This window comes from Thunnus maccoyii, chromosome 22 (genome assembly GCF_910596095.1).
Source record: "Thunnus maccoyii chromosome 22, fThuMac1.1, whole genome shotgun sequence".
Taxonomy (NCBI): Eukaryota; Metazoa; Chordata; class Actinopteri; order Scombriformes; family Scombridae; genus Thunnus; species Thunnus maccoyii.
The window spans coordinates 17040392-17058047 of NC_056554.1; the positions used below are offsets into that span (position 1 = coordinate 17040392).

Genomic DNA, 17656 nt, shown 5'->3' on the forward strand with positions numbered 1-17656 from the left:
AGTATTTGCTTTTACTTTTCCGCTGAATTATTTTAGTGATCACACACACCAATTATTACCTATGCTAACCTATGCTATGCTGGTTGTTGTCTCTCGTTTCCAGATTGGAATAAATCCAGACGAAGCTACTTTGTCGAGCTGGGTTAGCTAGCAGCAGCCTACAGTCCGTTCACAGTGCTATCTCACCGCTCACTTCATTAACGAGCAGCCTCTTTCAAGTTGGCTACAGCGCAGCAGACTTCGGGTAGAAGTTATCTGTTACTCCCAAAACATGTCCTCTTACAGATTATCGAGCTGACAATCTAAGACTCAGGTACATCTTTACTTTTTCCTGCACAACTTCGGATATCCATCAGAAAAACTGCTTTCTTCTCCGCTCCTCCAGTCTCTCTCCTCCTTCTCTCTCACTCCCCGTGTCTGCGTACACACACACGTCAGCCAAGTAACACACACAAACCTATTTGACCATATTCACCTCCCTAGAAAGATACCACTCTATTAAATAAGCAGCTTTTTATCAAAAGAAATACAATAAAAGACATAGATGTATTTTTAACATCCTTAACATGTTTACTCACGAACTTGACCTTTTTCAACACAATGAGAAATATGAATTTTAACCATACTCTTTTAACAAATTCTATTGATCTATTTCTCTATCACAAACAACTATTTATACATGCATATTTTTAACCGAGCTACATTTGTTCTCCCTTTATGCATTTAATTTCTGAAAAACACAGGAAACTAAATGCATAAACACAGGAATGAGAACAGATAAATGACAGTAAACAGAAAAGCAGCCTTTATAACCTAATACCAGAGGTTTGTAACATGGCTGTTCAGAAACGAGTTCTGACATTTGGCTTCTGTTTGAATGTGTGATGTAGACTCAGATTAACCACCATAATAACGGTCAAGCCAACCACGATAAAGGTAAGTAGTGCAGGCAGCAACAGTGGCCAGGAAGTGTAAATGTGTCAAACTAACTGACGTTGTCTGAGCTTTGTGTAAAAGGGAAGGAAACACAGGCAGGCTAAACTCATATCTCACATTTATATGAAATGTAACTTCTCTCTTTCTCTTTCTGTTGCATTATTATTAAAGCAAAGTAGAAACATTTGTCAGACTCAGAGCAGCTGAGTGACAGAGTGTCAGTGCTGGATGTGAGGATGAGGTACACTTTGATCTGTGTGCTGGGATTATTCTGTAAGTACATTACTGACTTTCTCTGTTTGCATGTCACAGATTAAAGAACATGTTCCTGAATAGTCAGAATTACAGAGTATCACTGGTTGAACCAGTTTCTCTGAGAGCTTGAACAGAGCACGCTTATGGTTTTTAACTACAGGGTTGTTTTATAGGCCAGATGTTGGTTGGTGACTTGGCTCAGTTTAGATTGAAGGACTGTGTTCAATTTACTGCTGGATGATTATTTTTGCACAATGTAAATATAAATTGTTTAAGATATTGTTATGTATGTGGGTTTTGAATTTCATGATTTACCTATTTTATTTTACATGTTTCATTTTAAAGAAATTTTCTCTTATCTGTTTTAGTTTATCAAACAATACCGCTGCTGAAACTCTATTTGCTTTTGTTTTTTGTTTTTTGTTTTTTTTGTTTTTTGTGTGTGATTTTGACTTTCTGTCAGTTTGATTATGTCTGATGAAGTTTCAATCTTTATTTTAGTGCTGAATACACTCTTCTACGGACACTCTGAAGGTGACCAATTATTTTTATTTATATATTATACTGAAATATTTATCACTTATTTGTTATCCACTATATTACTCTTAAGGCCCAAACGCACTGAAAGCGTCTGACGCGTTTTGAAGTACACTTATTTATTTTTAATGGCCAAACACGCACCAAAAGTGTTATTAGGCGCGTCAAACTGTCTTGACGCCTCAACTCAGACCTGTTTCGGTTTTGGAGCGTCAAACGACGACCAAGCGACGAGAGAAAGAGAGAGAGAGAGAGAGAGAGAGAGAGAGAGAGAGAGAGAGAGAGAGAAGAGAGAGAGGAGGAGGAGACAGAGAGAGAGAGAGCGGTAGTGAGAGAAAAACCTCCGAATGAGAGAAATAAAACGTTTTATTCTGATTATTTCACTGCAGTCACGTTATACAATTATCGCTTTTAGTGCTTTTGGGCCTTTAATCACATCCCATTTTTGTGTTCATATTTTACCATGTATTTATCATTTTACTCCATGTATCAATACAAATTCTGTAATGACTTGATTAGTGCCCAAAAGTGACCAGATGTTGTGATGACCCTTGAGACACACAAGCATGTGAAGAAAACACATATGCAGCATTTAGAAAGACAAGTTGGAGTTTGATTATGAACATAAACGAACAAACAGAGAGTCTAAATTCATTTGAACATTGAGTTATACATAATTTGAGACAGATGTTTCCTTTGTGTTCTGTAAAAATGTAAATACATTCTTGATGACATGTTCATTACAGTAATTTCTTTGTTTTATTGTTTTTCTAAACTTAACAGCACGTAGACGCGAGATTACACTGAGAGCAGACAGGAACAACATACCAGTACAGGGAAGTGTGACTCTGACCTGCAATATGGAGGACTCTACTGGCTGGAAATATGAGTGGTTCAGACGTACCTCTAAAAATTCTCAAGCAACTCATCTTCAGACAACAGAAGCTGATGAATCAGACAGTATCAGTATCTCACAGGGAGGCATTTACACCTGCAGAGGATGGAAAAGGGAACAAAATGTCATCACACCTGAAAGTGATGAAGTCACCATTGAGGAAACAGGTGAGTTAAGTCATTTGTTCTGAAATAAAACAACTTATATTCTTTAAATTAAATTCTTAAACAGTGTCTGAAGTGTGGAAGAGAAGCATATGTGGTAACAAGAACCATAATGAATGGATGATTTAGTCCAGTACCTCTTAGCTCTCTGAAGGAAGTTTGAAAATGTCTGAAATCCTTTATCATGGTAATAATACAACATTTGTTTGACACTTCAGTTTGTTTACAGACACAATAAAGGAGTTGAGGGTTCTTCACTAATGCTGCTCAGTTTTACTTATAAATATTTTGAAAACACATGACTGCTTAATGCAGTATTATTTATGGACTTTTCCTTGACATTGAATATCATTTAACTCAATGTTTCAGCTGAAATGGTTTTAGCTTGTTTCAGTCTAGATTTTAAATTGGTGAGGTGGCTTTTAGATTATTTTATTGAGTATATTTTAAAATGATCAGAGTCAGTGATGGCAGGTAAGATTCTTTACTCCAGTGGCTCCCCCGAGTGGTGAGTCCTTTCTCAGCATGAGAACAGACACATCATTAAATTAGCTGACAGTACTGTGATCCTCAGTTTATTACTTGACCAACTTTCCCCCCTGATACAAATCTTTTCTTCAGGTGAATGTTTATAAGAAATATGGCTGTGAACAAACTGTCCTGGAATGCAAATAAAATCTATTCACACCAAATCTCAACAACATTTGTTTTTATCATATAAACTTAATGCTGAATAAAAGCTTCTCATTATTGTTCATAAAAAATTGCATTTAATGCATACTTTTTTAAAATGTCCAGTAATCTTCCTGCTTGGTAACCTAGACAGCAAAGATGCAACTACATGGGATTATTAAACTGTTCCCCAAAATGACTGATGTTGAACAGTCAAGTCTCTCTGCACTGTGAGATAAATGCATCCTGTAAAAGTTTAGGTTCAGGTGTTCTGGAGGACTGTTGTCCTCAGTAAGACCTGTTTATCTGACAAACATGTGATTGCAAAGGTCTTTTCATACTACTTTACTTTTCTGTTTTAACAGTTTCTAATATGTGGGCTGTTGTGACTCTGCAACCCAACTGGCCTGTGATATACAGTGGTGAGACAATCACTGTCAGATGTGAGGTGCAGGGAGGTAGAGCCACTCGATGGAAATATGAATGGAGAAAAAACAACATGGACACATCTCTGAAAGATCATGAATACAAGATTAGCAGTGCTTCTGTTTCCAACAGTGGAGCCTACAGTTGTAAGGGTAGAAAGAACTTGTATTCCTCAACAGAGTGGAGTGATGCCATCACATTGACAGTATCATGTAAGTCAAACCATCTATCATTCATATTCAAAATGGCTTGTTTTTCATTTCAGTCTATCTAAGTAAGATAACAGAAAATATTTTCTTCCTCCAACAATGATGCAGCCTCCTATGAGCAGCTCAGTAACAAGTGGTTGCTTTTTAGTTTGAGAACAGAATTACTGAAACTGAGCTGCTGAAAATGATATAAATGTTTCAAGTCTGTTGTGTAACAATAGAGTGAAAAAGTTCTGGGGCAAATCCCATCCCAATTGGTCTAGTTGTTGTTTTGTTTTTTACTCTCAGCAAATAAACCCACAGCACTGACCACTATTGATTTGACTCTGCTGTCGGCTTCCCGACTCATTAGAAAAAAGAAGAGAGAAAAAGAGAGAGAGCAGCTGAAAGCACCAGGATAAAGAGAGAGAGAGAGAGAGAGAGAGAGAGAGAGAGAGAGAGAGAGAGAGAGAGAGAGAGAGAGAGAGAGAGAGAGAGAGAGAGAGAGGCTGTGGTTGAGCGAGCAAGAGAGTGAATGAAGAGAGGGAGCGCCGGTTGTGAGAAAGCTGGTGAATCAGATCAAAAAAAAGTTACTTTCTGATTGTTTCACAGCAGTGACATTGTTGAGCACAAATAAACACGCCAACAACTCCACACACCTCCGCTTGACACTGCGGCTGAACGCAGCACCGCCTGATTTGGTCTGAATAGGCTATTGGTGGCAGCAGGTGCTAACAGGCTAAGCTAACAGTGTGTCAGTGGCTTTACACTAGCAGCGGTCCGGATGGAGGAGCTGCTAACCAGCCTGAGAAAACTACAACTGTGGGCTCCAAAAAGAAGTAAAACTACAACAGTAGGTCCTTGTAACGCTTATCACTTCAATTTTACAAAAAATGAAGTTCAAGCGACCATCTCGCCATTCTTACACAGGTTTAACCATAGCAACGTTATGATGAAGGTGACATTTTTTTTAAACATGTGGGCGCTGTGCCATGCGGCTACTATAATACTGTATGCAGCTACTATAGTAAAACGTACGGGTGCTGGTGTATAAATTAATCCAAAAGTCGTAAAGAAAGCAAGAGAAGTATATTTAATAAAGCCCTGGAGGGCGGGAGTGGATGAACCCAGTTAAGGAGTACCCGCCTGTACGGGACACTCTAAGAAGTAAAGCGAACATCCCCGCAAGAAGGCAGGGATCATTTCATTGATCAACACTACACCTGGTTTATTGGTTGGGGGATTTTGACAGGGTTATTAAGAGCAGGGACGAAATCTTGTAACACAGCAAACCAACTGGCCTCAGATATTCAGTGGTGAGTCAATCACTCTAAGATGTGAGATCAAAGATAGTGGAGACACTGAGTGGGAGTATGAATGGAAAACAACCAAAGAAAAACCTCTAAAACAGTGAATACTGGAGTTTTAGAGCTACTTTTTACAGTGTGGAAACTACAGGTGTAAGGATAAACAGAAGATAGACTTGTATTCAACAGAAAGAAGTGATCTCATCAGGTTGATAGTGTCATGTAAGTTGGACTGTGTTTCATCTGTTTTTGAGTTTCCACCTATCTGTGTCTGAATAATTCAATAGAAAATATTTCTTTACTCAAGAATTAGTCAACTTCTCAGGATTGATCAGTAAATAACTGTGTTTGTTTTTGAAGACAAGCCATCATTCAGTGTCTTGTAGCATTTGAAATATACTTAATTGATTCATTGTTAACAGATTAAAGAGAATATAAAACAATGACTCATGGTGCAGATCAAAGTGATTAAATCAATATTTTCTGTGTGCTTGGGACTCCCATCAAGATTACGTGAAATTCATTATGTTCTCAACCAAGTTATTTAAATTGGACTAAATCACAGGGACAATAATTACATTATGTCTTTGTTCTAAACTGAAAACTTAACATTTTAATAAAATAAATTTTTGTTAGCATATATTTAGATAATATATCTAACATTACATCACCTATTTAGATATAAAATATATTAAGATTAGATAAGATTTATTTTATTAACTGATTAAAGATCACAGTGATTAAATGAATATCTTTGTATATATCTTCCTTGAAAGTGGACTATAAAGGGACAATAATTACATTTTAATGTCTTTGTTCTAAACTGAACAGCAAATAGACCAAAGGCCAAACTGGGTGCTGACAACAGAGACATTCCAGTAGGGGGCAGTGTGAACCTGACCTGCTCTGTGGACCCATCATCATTTGGTTGGAAATATTACTGGTATAAAGATGAGAAAACCTCTGAACCCCTGAACACACAAGATGCTGTTTTCCAATCAACTGGACAAATCAGTGTCTCACAGGGAGGACTCTACAGGTGCAGAGGAGGAAGAGGAGACCCAGTTTACTACACAGAGGACAGTGATTCAATCACTATCAACAAATATGGTGAGTTTGACAATGTTTTGTTGGAATACAAAATGTAGAAACATCTAATGTGTGTTTATGAATACTTATTGAGATCAAGGATAACAATCATTTTGTTTGATGATGATTTAACCTTTTGTCATTTTTGTATCCTTGTTGTTGATTCTTGAACACAAACAGTCTCAAACAGAGCGGTTGTGACTCTGCAACCCAACTGGCCAAAGATATACAGAGGAGAGGCGATCACTCTCAGATGTGACATCAAGGATGGAGGAGACACTAAGTGGGAGTATGAATGGAAAACACCCAGATCAATAAAACCTCAAATACAAAATGAATACAGGATTAGTTCTGCTTTGACATCAGACAGTGGAGACTACAGGTGTTTGGGCAGAATGGAAAGTCAACAGTCTTCAACAGAGTGGAGTGATGCCTTCAAACTGACAGTATTATGTGAGTCAGATCATATTTCTTTCACACTGAAAATGTAAATTACTCATTTTTTGTGTTTTATTTATTTATATTTATTTATATTTATTTATATTATTTCACTTTTTTTCATTTATTTGGAGATAGTTTACTGTATGTGTATCTGCATCATTATTTTTTTTCATTCTGAGAAAATCACTTTCCAACAGATGCACCAGAGTCTGTCCTCACTGTGTCTCCATCATGGCTGAGTCCTGGAGACTCAGTAACTCTGAGCTGTAAGGTTGAACATCCATCTGCAGGATGGAGGTTCTACTGGTATAAGACTGTTCCCAAACTATCAGACAACTCCTACAGCTATGAGCTGCTACCTGGTAGCACCAATGGGACTGAACAGGATTCCTACATCGTTCATGGGTCGACACACACAGCAAGATATATGTGTAGAGCTGGAAGAGGAGACCCAGTGTTTTACACTGATTACAGCAAACCTGAGTTTGTTTGGTCTGGAGGTGAGTTTACTTGTTTGTTTTTGTCTCCCTCTGTCAAGAAGCAGTTGTGATGTCATTATCTGGGTATTGATTGTGTTCAACCTATGACCTTTCTCCATCAAGTCAAGATTTCATTTTTTCAACACACTCACCAAACACAATGTTGATATTGAATTATTCTACATACTGGACTGGGCTGGATTTCCTTCTTTACATCTTCAATTGATCTGAAAACATTACAGCACCAAAAAACCTGAGATGTTAAGATTTTATTTGTCATTGAAACCAAACTCTGCTCCTCTTTGCAATGAATACTTTTACTTTGGATACCTGAGCTCATCTTACAGCCAATACTCATTACTTTTATTTACACAGCAGGCCGGACAGGTGTGTTTAAATGAGACTTTATCTAGTGGTCAGGCAACATATAGACATACAAAACAGTCAAAATCTAGTAATGAAAAACCAGAAAAGTCAGCAGGCAACAAAGCAAGTAAATGGACTAAGTACAGAAACAGCTGGAAACCTGAGAAAACTCAGACAGATGAGAGAAAAACACTGACTATACAGTACCAGTCAAAAGTTTAGATACACTTTCTCAATCAAGGGAAGGTGTGTCCAAACTTTTGACTAGTACTTTATATAGAGACAATGAAACATCATTTAGTATGAAAAACACATCCTCTGTATGTTTGAAAGGTGGCAGGTAAACGTAGGTTGTTTACAGCTTCACAGTGAACAGTTGCTGTAGTTATCTTGGTAGCAAGTTTTCAAGATAGAAAAAATAATCAAAACATCCATAAAACAGCTCAAAACACTCTGCAGCTCACTTCACATCTCCACTGTCAGTCCATATGCTCTGTATGTTCTTAACACTCACAGTTTCACCAAAACACTGAACCTTTTGCGCAGTTTGTTATTCAGATGTTTTAATTCTCAACAATAAATAGTATTAAAAGTACAAAAAAGAGGATTATTTGCATTGTGATCTTTTTTTAATATCTCTGTACTTGGTTTGCTCCTCATTACATGTTGTTTTTCAGATGTTCATTCAGAAGTGACTCCCAAAGTGAGTCCTGACAGAGTGCAGCACTTCACCTATGAATCTGTCTCACTGAGCTGTGAAGGAAACTTTACTGAGTGGAGAGTGAGGAGGTTTCCTGAGGACCACTACCGGTCATACTGTTCTAACTGGTGGTCAATGACTGGATCCACATGCAACATCAAGAGTTCACAGCAGAGTGATGCAGTGTACTGGTGTGAGTCTGGATCAGGAGAGTTCAGCAATGCAGTCAACATCACTATACAGAGTATGTTTACATTACATTTTATTTTATTTTCATCTTGTATTTAAATTATTTTCAACATGGTGTCACTAACTACACTTCCTGTGTAGACGAACAAGTTATATGCCTAACCTTTTGATAGAAAAATTATGTTATATTACTGTTTCTTTAACAAAAGTAAGAGCTCATTAAACTATATTTCCTTAATATTATCATAAAGAAACATCATCCAATCAATCAGAAAATCAGACGTCCTCTGCACAACATTATAATTTAGTCGTGTTCTTGTCAAACACAGGTAATACAAAAGAATAAATAAATTATTAAAGAACTTGCTTCACACCAACAACTCATCTGTGGACCAAATTAAAGCTTCTTCATATTTATTTTAACAACTGGAAATTAATATTTTACAGATCCAAGATGTTTGGTCCACAGTTTTTTTGGTGTGCAGCAAGACCTTTCTTTATTCTTGATGATTAAATTAACATGCTGATTTAGTCAGAGGTGTTTTTGTGTCAATAGCCATCCACTGTTTCTTTCATTTGTACCTGTTAGCTCTAGAGCTAACTAGCCATAGCTAGTATATTTACAGATACAAGACATGTATGTAATAAAGCTGAAATGTTGGGTCTTTGCTCAGCTACACTGATTCTGTGAGATAAATTAGTTGGAGAAAAATAAAGGCATATGTGTGATCTATTCTCATTGTTTTATGTCACGTTGTTCTAAAGGTCAGCAGCTGGTCTCTGACTGAAACTTCATATTCTTTGACTGTTTTACAGATGCAGATATTATCCTGGTGAGCCCTGTGCATCCTGTGACTGAGGGAGATTCTGTTACTCTTGGCTGCAAACTGAAGAGAGGAGAATTACTTTCCAACGTGTTTTTCTATCAAAATGACAAACTTATCCAAAATGATACCAGAGGGGAGCTGAAAATCTCTGCAGTGTCAAAGTCAGACGAAGGCTTCTACAAGTGTAAAAACTCAGGAAACGAATCAGTACAGAGTTGGATGTCAGTTAAGGGTGAGTAGGATTAAAACAATTCATGCATTTTCTTTCTTGTAAACTGTGTTGCTGTCTTAGAAAGAAATGTGGTCAAATACTTTACAGAATTAGAAATTTACAGGTTTATTTTCAGCTGATTTCACATATTGAATTAACATGTTTTCTACTTTACATAAGGGCCATTCAATAATTAAACATAACATTACAAAATCTGAAATCTATAAAAATACAAATGTAAATGAATGATGAATATTGCTTATTATCTATTACAGCAGTGTCCAGGCCTGACAGCTCTTCATCTCTTATACCATTAATTGTTGGGCTGGTTTGTGGAATTATTTTTATCATTCTCCTGCTCCTGTTGTATCGCTACAGACGATCCAAAGGTGAGACTTTTTCACTCTGATGTTAAATGTTTTATGTTTTTAATTATTCAAATACAAAGATGTATTCTGATGTCATAATGTGAAATAGCAGAAAAAATATTTATAAAATAAAACCACATAACAATAAATATCTTTTTCACAGATTCACACTTTATCAGGTTGGTACAAAACTCTCTTCTCTCATTTTGAACATAACAGCAGTACCTTTAATGTTTCTTATTAAATTCATTGTATTTGCTAAATGTTTTAGGCCGATCCAGTCTGACAGCACCAATCAGGACCCCGCCGTGAATCACATGGTCAACCTGAATGAAACTCAACATAACGTATACTCCTCTCTTCTCCATGGTCAGTCTTCAAACTAATCCTGATTAATTTTGTCATTTTTTGTTAACTCTAACAATAACATTTCTATTACTCTTTTTCTAGATTCTAGCCATCTGATTTTTAATGAATATTAACCAAAAGCCACAATCCATCAGACAGGAAGTTGTTGTTGATCTCAGTAAATAAAGCAGTGGGTCAGTTTGTAGAACAGTCTCAAAGATTTGTCACATAACCTGTTGTTCTACCACATGCACAAAAGATCAGACTAGAACATTGTTTTATATTGTTGTGATTGAACCAAAACTACAAGACTTATGTCCAGAGTCCAGAAATATTATTGCCATTATGACTTTAAGGCTTTATAGTCTTGGTTGTAACGTATTAAATATTACAGTCTATGTAGAAATGACAGCTTCTAAAACCTTTACAGTTTCTTGTTGTTGCATTTATCCACACAGTTAAAATCACATTTTTTTTTTTAAAAAACCTGAGGATTTTTGTTAAAAGGGTGATATTTGATTGGTATCATGCAATTAAAATGATTCATTTGATCTCGGCTTGATTTTCATTTTCTGCTCACAGGTGATGCTTCTGTCTATGAATCAATCAGAGGTTCTGAAGACACTGAAAATGGTACAGTATACACCTTAACATGGAGCAGTCTGAAATGCAATATTACATAATTTAAGGGAAAACAATTTACAAAACAATGTAACATCAAATATCTTTTTCACAGATTCACGTTTTATCAGGTTGGTACAAAACTCTCTTCTCTCATTTTGAACATAACAGCAGTACCTTCAATGTGTCTTATTAAATTCATTGTATTTGCTAAATGTTTTAGGCCGATCCAGTCTGACAGCACCAATCAGGACTCTGCTGCAAATCACATGGTCAACCTGAATGAAACTCAACGTAACGTATACTCCTCTCTTCTCCATGGTCAGTCTTCAAACTAATCCTGATTAATTTTGTCATTTTTTCTTAACTGTAACCTCAACATTTCTATTACAGTCTATAAAGACAGTAAAGGCTCTAAAACATTTAAGATTCCCTGTATTTGCATTTATCCACACTATTTTAAAATCGAATAAATAAATTAAAAAAACCTGAGGATTTTTGTTAAAAAGGTGATATTTGATTGGTATCATGCAATTTAAATGGTTCACTTGATCTCAGCTTGATTTTCACTTTTTGCTCACAGGTGATGCTTCTGTCTATGAATCAATCAGAGGCTCTAAAGACACTGAAAATGGTACAGTATACACCTTAACACGGAGCAGTCTGAAATGCAATATTACATAATTTAAGGGAAAACAATTTACAAAACAAAACCATGTAACAACAAACATCATTTTCACAGATTCAGGCTTTATCAGGTTGGAAACTCTCTTCTCTCAGAGTGTGTAAAAGAATTTCTAATTGCTGATATTTGTGAATGTGTACAGGAAACTGAAAATGTGTATTCAGATTTGCTTGATTTTATTCATTTAAATTCTTGTTTTTGGTCAATGTGTAAAATGTCTAAATCGTAAAATTGAGTTATTACAAAATTCACGAAAAGGTTATTTTTAGTCAAAAAGTAGATGGCAGCTACATTAACTGTTTTGAGTCACAACAGTCTTGTAAACTGTGACATTTTTAATTACACTACATGCACACCTGCCACAGCTGTCTCTGGCTATCTCACTGTGAATTTAACAGTCACATCTACGAGAAGAACAGACTGAAAATGACTCTGCACACTGATCTGTGCTCTTGGTTTGTGTTAGTTGATGAGGTCTCATCTCTGGTTATGAGAGTTGAAACACCTGAAGTTAAGGGAACAGTATCCAGATTCTACACTGTACAGTTTACTCTCCAGGTAGCTAACGCTAGCTAGCAGCAGTCTGCAAATATCAGGCTGATGTCTTGTAAAGAAACACAAACAGCAGCAACTAGTGGTCTGATTTTTCTGCTCTATCTGTGCTCAAACTGATTATTAAACTAGATGCCTATGATCTACTTAGTTGAAGCATCTGGTGCTCACAGTCAATAGCTGTGTGGGATCACATGTATTTTATGTGTAATGATTATAACAGCCTTGCAGGTGTTGCAGGTTTCTTATTGTTCTTGCTCAACTGTCTTAAATAAATACATGTTTTAAGTTTGCATTATGAAGGCAAACAAAAATCAAGTAAAATCATGAAACGACCCCAAGATTGAAAAAAATAACGATTTTTTTGTCCATATCTCCCAGCCCAAGCATACACAGAGTTGTGAATGTGTAAAATCTGTGAGAAAAATGTATTTTAAGTATTTTGCTCCAAGAGTTGGGAAGTTACACCTCAGGTACACCTCTCCATTGGTTTTCTTTATACATGTGACTTTTGCTAGACTCCTGTCATGCCTGAGATCTGCAAATGTGTCACAATTTTTGTCTGTAACACAGTGTGCCAACCAATATTGAATTATTTGCAATATTAACTTGCAGACAAACATTCTGCAGGTTTCTTGTCAACAGATTGATGGTCATCACTGCTGCAAAACCTCTAACTAGCATTAACATTTTTCCTAATATCAATCACCTCATGTGTTCGCTGACTGTGACTGTCACAGCATGCAGTCAGTGAGGATTAGTCTGGTGCAGGTTACTCACTGAAAATATAGTTAAACATTAAAGGCTGCTGTCACTAACAAGACAAGTATAGTTTGTTGAAAATAACATGTTTGTTTCCTGCAGACTCTAATGTTACATCATATGAACTACATTTGTTTACAGCAGCAGGGTAGATTCTAGCAAAGCCCCAGCAATAAAATACAGAATAAAATGCATTGCAATGATGTTACCCACAAACAGAATATTTTATACATAACATTGCAGTTTATTTACCGTTGAAGTTGTCTCAGGGGAAACACTGCAGCAGGGTAGATTCTAGCAAAGCCCCAGCAATAAAATACAGAATAAAATGCATTGCAATGATGTTACCCACAAACAGAATATTTTATACATAACATTGCAGTTTATTTACCGTTGAAGTTGTCTCAGGGGAAACACTGCAACAATATTGTGCTAGCAGATTCTAGCGAGGCTAAAACATTACAGGTTGTCAGTTTGCACCATTAACGATGCTAAAGAGCTACTGGTCACTCACTAGATGGAAATTTGTGGAAAGTTGCTTGTTGTTATGGTAGTTGGGAACAGTACAGTGACTTTTACGGCTCCATTGCATCCTGCCTTGTTTTTTCGGTTCCTCCCAGTGTGAGCCTGCGAGCCTCGGCCAAGTATGAAGAAAACCCTCACATTTGCAAATTTTAGTCAGGAATGAGGCAAAAGTTACATGTAAAGAGACAACTAATTAAAGAGGTACCTGAGTTGTATCTGATGACTTTCTGTTTCCAGCTCTTGGAGCAAAACTTTCAGTCATTAATAAAAGGCCATTTACTCTGAGTTTTTTGAATACATGTTTACAGATTCACATATACAGATTTGTCTGCATATTCACAAGTGTCGATACACTTACAAATCTGAATATATAGTTGCAGATTGCTGTACATATTCACACATTTCAGTATGAATTTAGAGATTCTTTTACAGGTTTTCAATTCTAATTATGCACACACTCTCCACACCCATTTGCAAACACTATTGCTACAATAATACAGAAGAAAGACAAATTAATTAAGGTCTACACTCACCTGCAACTGTTACTGTCCAACATGTTGGTCTTGGACACAGTGTAATGTATGTGATGTGTTCTGTATTTGCAAAATTGTAGGTGTTTATAATTATTATTTTTTTGAATTTTTTATGTTGGAATGTATGTTTATTTTACATTATGTGTGTTTGCAGTGCTGAAGAACAGTATTTATACATCAGTATGTATATTCAGTATCAGTATGTTTACTAAATTCTGTAAAAGCCATAATACTCTGCTGTGTGACTGCTTTGAGCACTGTGAGCATTACAATACTGTTATTCTTTTATTATCAGTGGAGACATTAACCCTGACAACCCTTCATTACATTATAATTGTAAATTATGACATTACTGGAAAATGTTTCAGACTAATCTTCTCTTTTGGTTTTCTTCCAGGTCTGTAGAGAGATCTGTATCAACAAAACCAAAGGAATGGATGACAACATGAAGAACTACATCATTGTGTAGTTTATTTGCAGTTTTGTGTGCAATTGTGTACATCTGATATCTAAATATCAAATGTGCTCAGTATTTTGTACAGTTAGTACAGTAGTGTAGCTTTACTCAGTCAGCCTCTTCTTCAGTTTTTGATGAAACAGCTTTAATGATTATATGTGATGATCTGCTATCAAACAACATCCTGTTAAACATGTTGTACAAGTTTTCCTGTCCTTTAATGAATGGATTCATAGATCATTTATTTTTAACTGGATGAATTTAGTTTTTTTGTATTTTTAAAAGCTTTTTATTGAACAGTAAGCTGTCAGTATTGTTTTTAATATATTTTTTTAAGTGTATGTATGTTAATGTCTGTTTTATAATCTTCCTTCTTAATTTGGTCATCCAATAGCTGAGAGAGGAACAAAAACTTTGAACCGGGAAGTTTGGAGATTCTTATGTTCTTATGCAGATTGATTTATGCCCCTTGTTTCTGTTGGGTGATGAACCATCAGGTATATTTCTTTGATTGAAAAAAAAAAACATCTCAAAATGTGAACAAATGTAAACAAAGCTGATCAAAGATCCCTGTTTTACATTATGGGGTGAACATCAGACAGCAGAGAGAGGGAGTAGGACACTGTAGGAAAATTAGTAAAATGGCCCTTTAAAATACTACAATAAGTGACTGAAAGCTGAATTCAGTAACCTCACCTGTTGTCTCCCTCAATCTATAGCTAAGTAATATCTACTGTATTGTATTGTCATATCTAACCTCATCATATTAAACTATATTCAGCACAGTAAAGTCTGATTGACTAGTAACAGGTCACAGAAATGCAAATATAATATCTCTTAGTTGGAATTTTTTAAAGGATAAATGTGAACTGATGACAGTCAACATTTTGTAATAAGAGCTTCTCCAAGTATACGTGCTAATTTTAATTTGTAGTGAACAACTGTGTGTATTCATTAAAAACATTACAGGTTTTAGCTTTAAAGGGACTCATCAAGCATATTTCCAGGTCTGTATTTTTAATCTGGGGCTCTACAGGAAAATGTCACTTCTGCTATTATTATACATGAAGGTTTTCCTGTCTATTTACAAATGAATTTACCGCTGCTGTGTGTGCTTTGTTTTTAGGCATCAATAAACTTTTTTTCAGCAATAAACAGTCAGTGGTGTTTTTAATTGTTTTTTACACTTATGTAATATATATTTTATGTATAACTGAGTGAACCAATGTTGCCATCTAATTGCACACTACCAAAGGTGTGAGTCCACATGTCTTTCCTAATATGAGCTGATCAGAGAGCAGACGCCAGAGAGAGTTGAGGAAGTAGAGAGGAGAGTGGTGCACTACTGATGCATATCTAATAATGAAAAGCTAAACATCAAATAACAAATGCATGTTGCAATGAATGCCAACTGTTATGAATAGAAAGGTCAAACAATTAACAGTAACCCATCAAATAATTAGTACAGAGGTGGAATGGTCAATATTTTTATCTCTTTATTTGAAGGTCTATGTGTAGCTTTCACCACTAAATGTCACTATTTCATTATTTGATGTGTGCCTTCATTATTTATTGCTGCCACATTCATTGTTCAATGTGATGATTTGTTATTTGATGTGTGCTGTGTGCCCGGCCTGTCGATCAAACCTGCCATCAAAGGCTCCACTCAATGCCTACAGAGCAGGAGTCCTGCAGGGGAGACTCTCAACCGACCGATGAAAATGAGGAAATGAAGTCTTTAGTTAAAGCCAAATGTATGCTGTCAGCCAGATGACATGTTTCACACCTGGTTGACAGCAGATAGCAGACTGAGGTGATAGGGAGAGTTCAAGATGCAAAACACAGTGAGAACTTTAATGTCAGATTTTCACAAGCTCACCCCTCTGACTTTCTGTTGTATGATGTTTCAGATTGAGAAATAAATATTGACTGTCCACTTCCTCATGTCACCACCAGTCACAGTTGTATTCAAAGACAGTCAGTTAAAAAAATCTATAATTACTATATTATATTCATATGCATTGCACTTGACTCAATTTCCACTACCTCTCAAAGTATTTTACCATTTAAAAATATGATTGCACATCCTGCACAGTATCAGACACCTCTTCTTTTCCGTGTATTAACACATTAGCTCTGGTGTGAATGTGACGACCACACATCAAATATGTGTGGCTATTACAGCAACAAATATTTATGTGTAGAGAGGAACTGTTAAGTTGGTCTGTTTTCGTCATGCTGATAAGCAGTGGCTTGTTTTTTCTACTCAAGCTCTAGTTGTTAAGTAAACTGTGTAACACAATGGTGCAAAATGTGCAACAGTTTATTTTTATTTTATTTTTGATTTGTTTTCCCCTTTATGCATTTAATTTCTGAGAAACAACAAACTAAATGCATAAACACAGAAATGAGAACAACAATGAAACATAAGCAGCCTTTATAACCTAATACCAGAGGTTTGTAACATGGCTGTTTTTAGAAATGAGTCTTGACATTTGGATTCTGTTTGAATATGTGATGTAGACCCAGATTAACCACCATAATAACGATCAAGCCAACCATGACAAAGGTCAGTAGGTAGACAACAACAGTCTGCTGTTGGAGGTTTATTTCAACAACTCAAGATTTTGGGGGGAGAAGCAGAAATTCAGACCATAGATGGATGTGTTGAGTTCAAATGTTGATTGACTTTGTACTTAGTTGGTTTATTCATACTGTGAATGTCAAATAATAGAAATTATTTCTGAATAATGAGGCTGATAGAATACAGAATTTGCTGTAATTGAAAAATGGATGTTCAACATTTTACTCATTGATGGGTTAAGATGAGTTTTTTCATTTGCTTTCTTGTTTTCTAAGCTATCATATCATCACAACTGCTGTTGCTCTTTGGAGTGATAAGAAGGCAACACATTTGTAATTCAGGACTTCTTCATAAAACGACCAGATAGACACAAATCTACCACCAAATAAAAAGAGTAAATTAGAGTAAATAAAAAGTTTTGACCACAGTTTATATCTAATTCACTATGGAGACTATTAAACACACACATACACATATACAGGATGTAGTGTCCAAGAATACACAGTAGAATTATACGTGTTTATTTATATACACACGCA

At 35.9% G+C, this 17656-nt stretch overlaps 1 protein-coding gene across 1 annotated transcript in view; it reads left to right on the forward strand.

The window, feature by feature from the left end:
• The window catches only part of LOC121890086, a 364377-nt gene that overhangs the window by 294920 nt on the left and 51801 nt on the right, over positions 1-17656 (forward strand). The window contains exons 35-36 of the mRNA XM_042402354.1: positions 10322-10419; positions 10981-11031. Coding sequence (XP_042258288.1) covers positions 10322-10419; positions 10981-11031 — 149 coding nt within the window. The remainder of the gene's footprint in view (positions 1-10321; positions 10420-10980; positions 11032-17656) is intronic.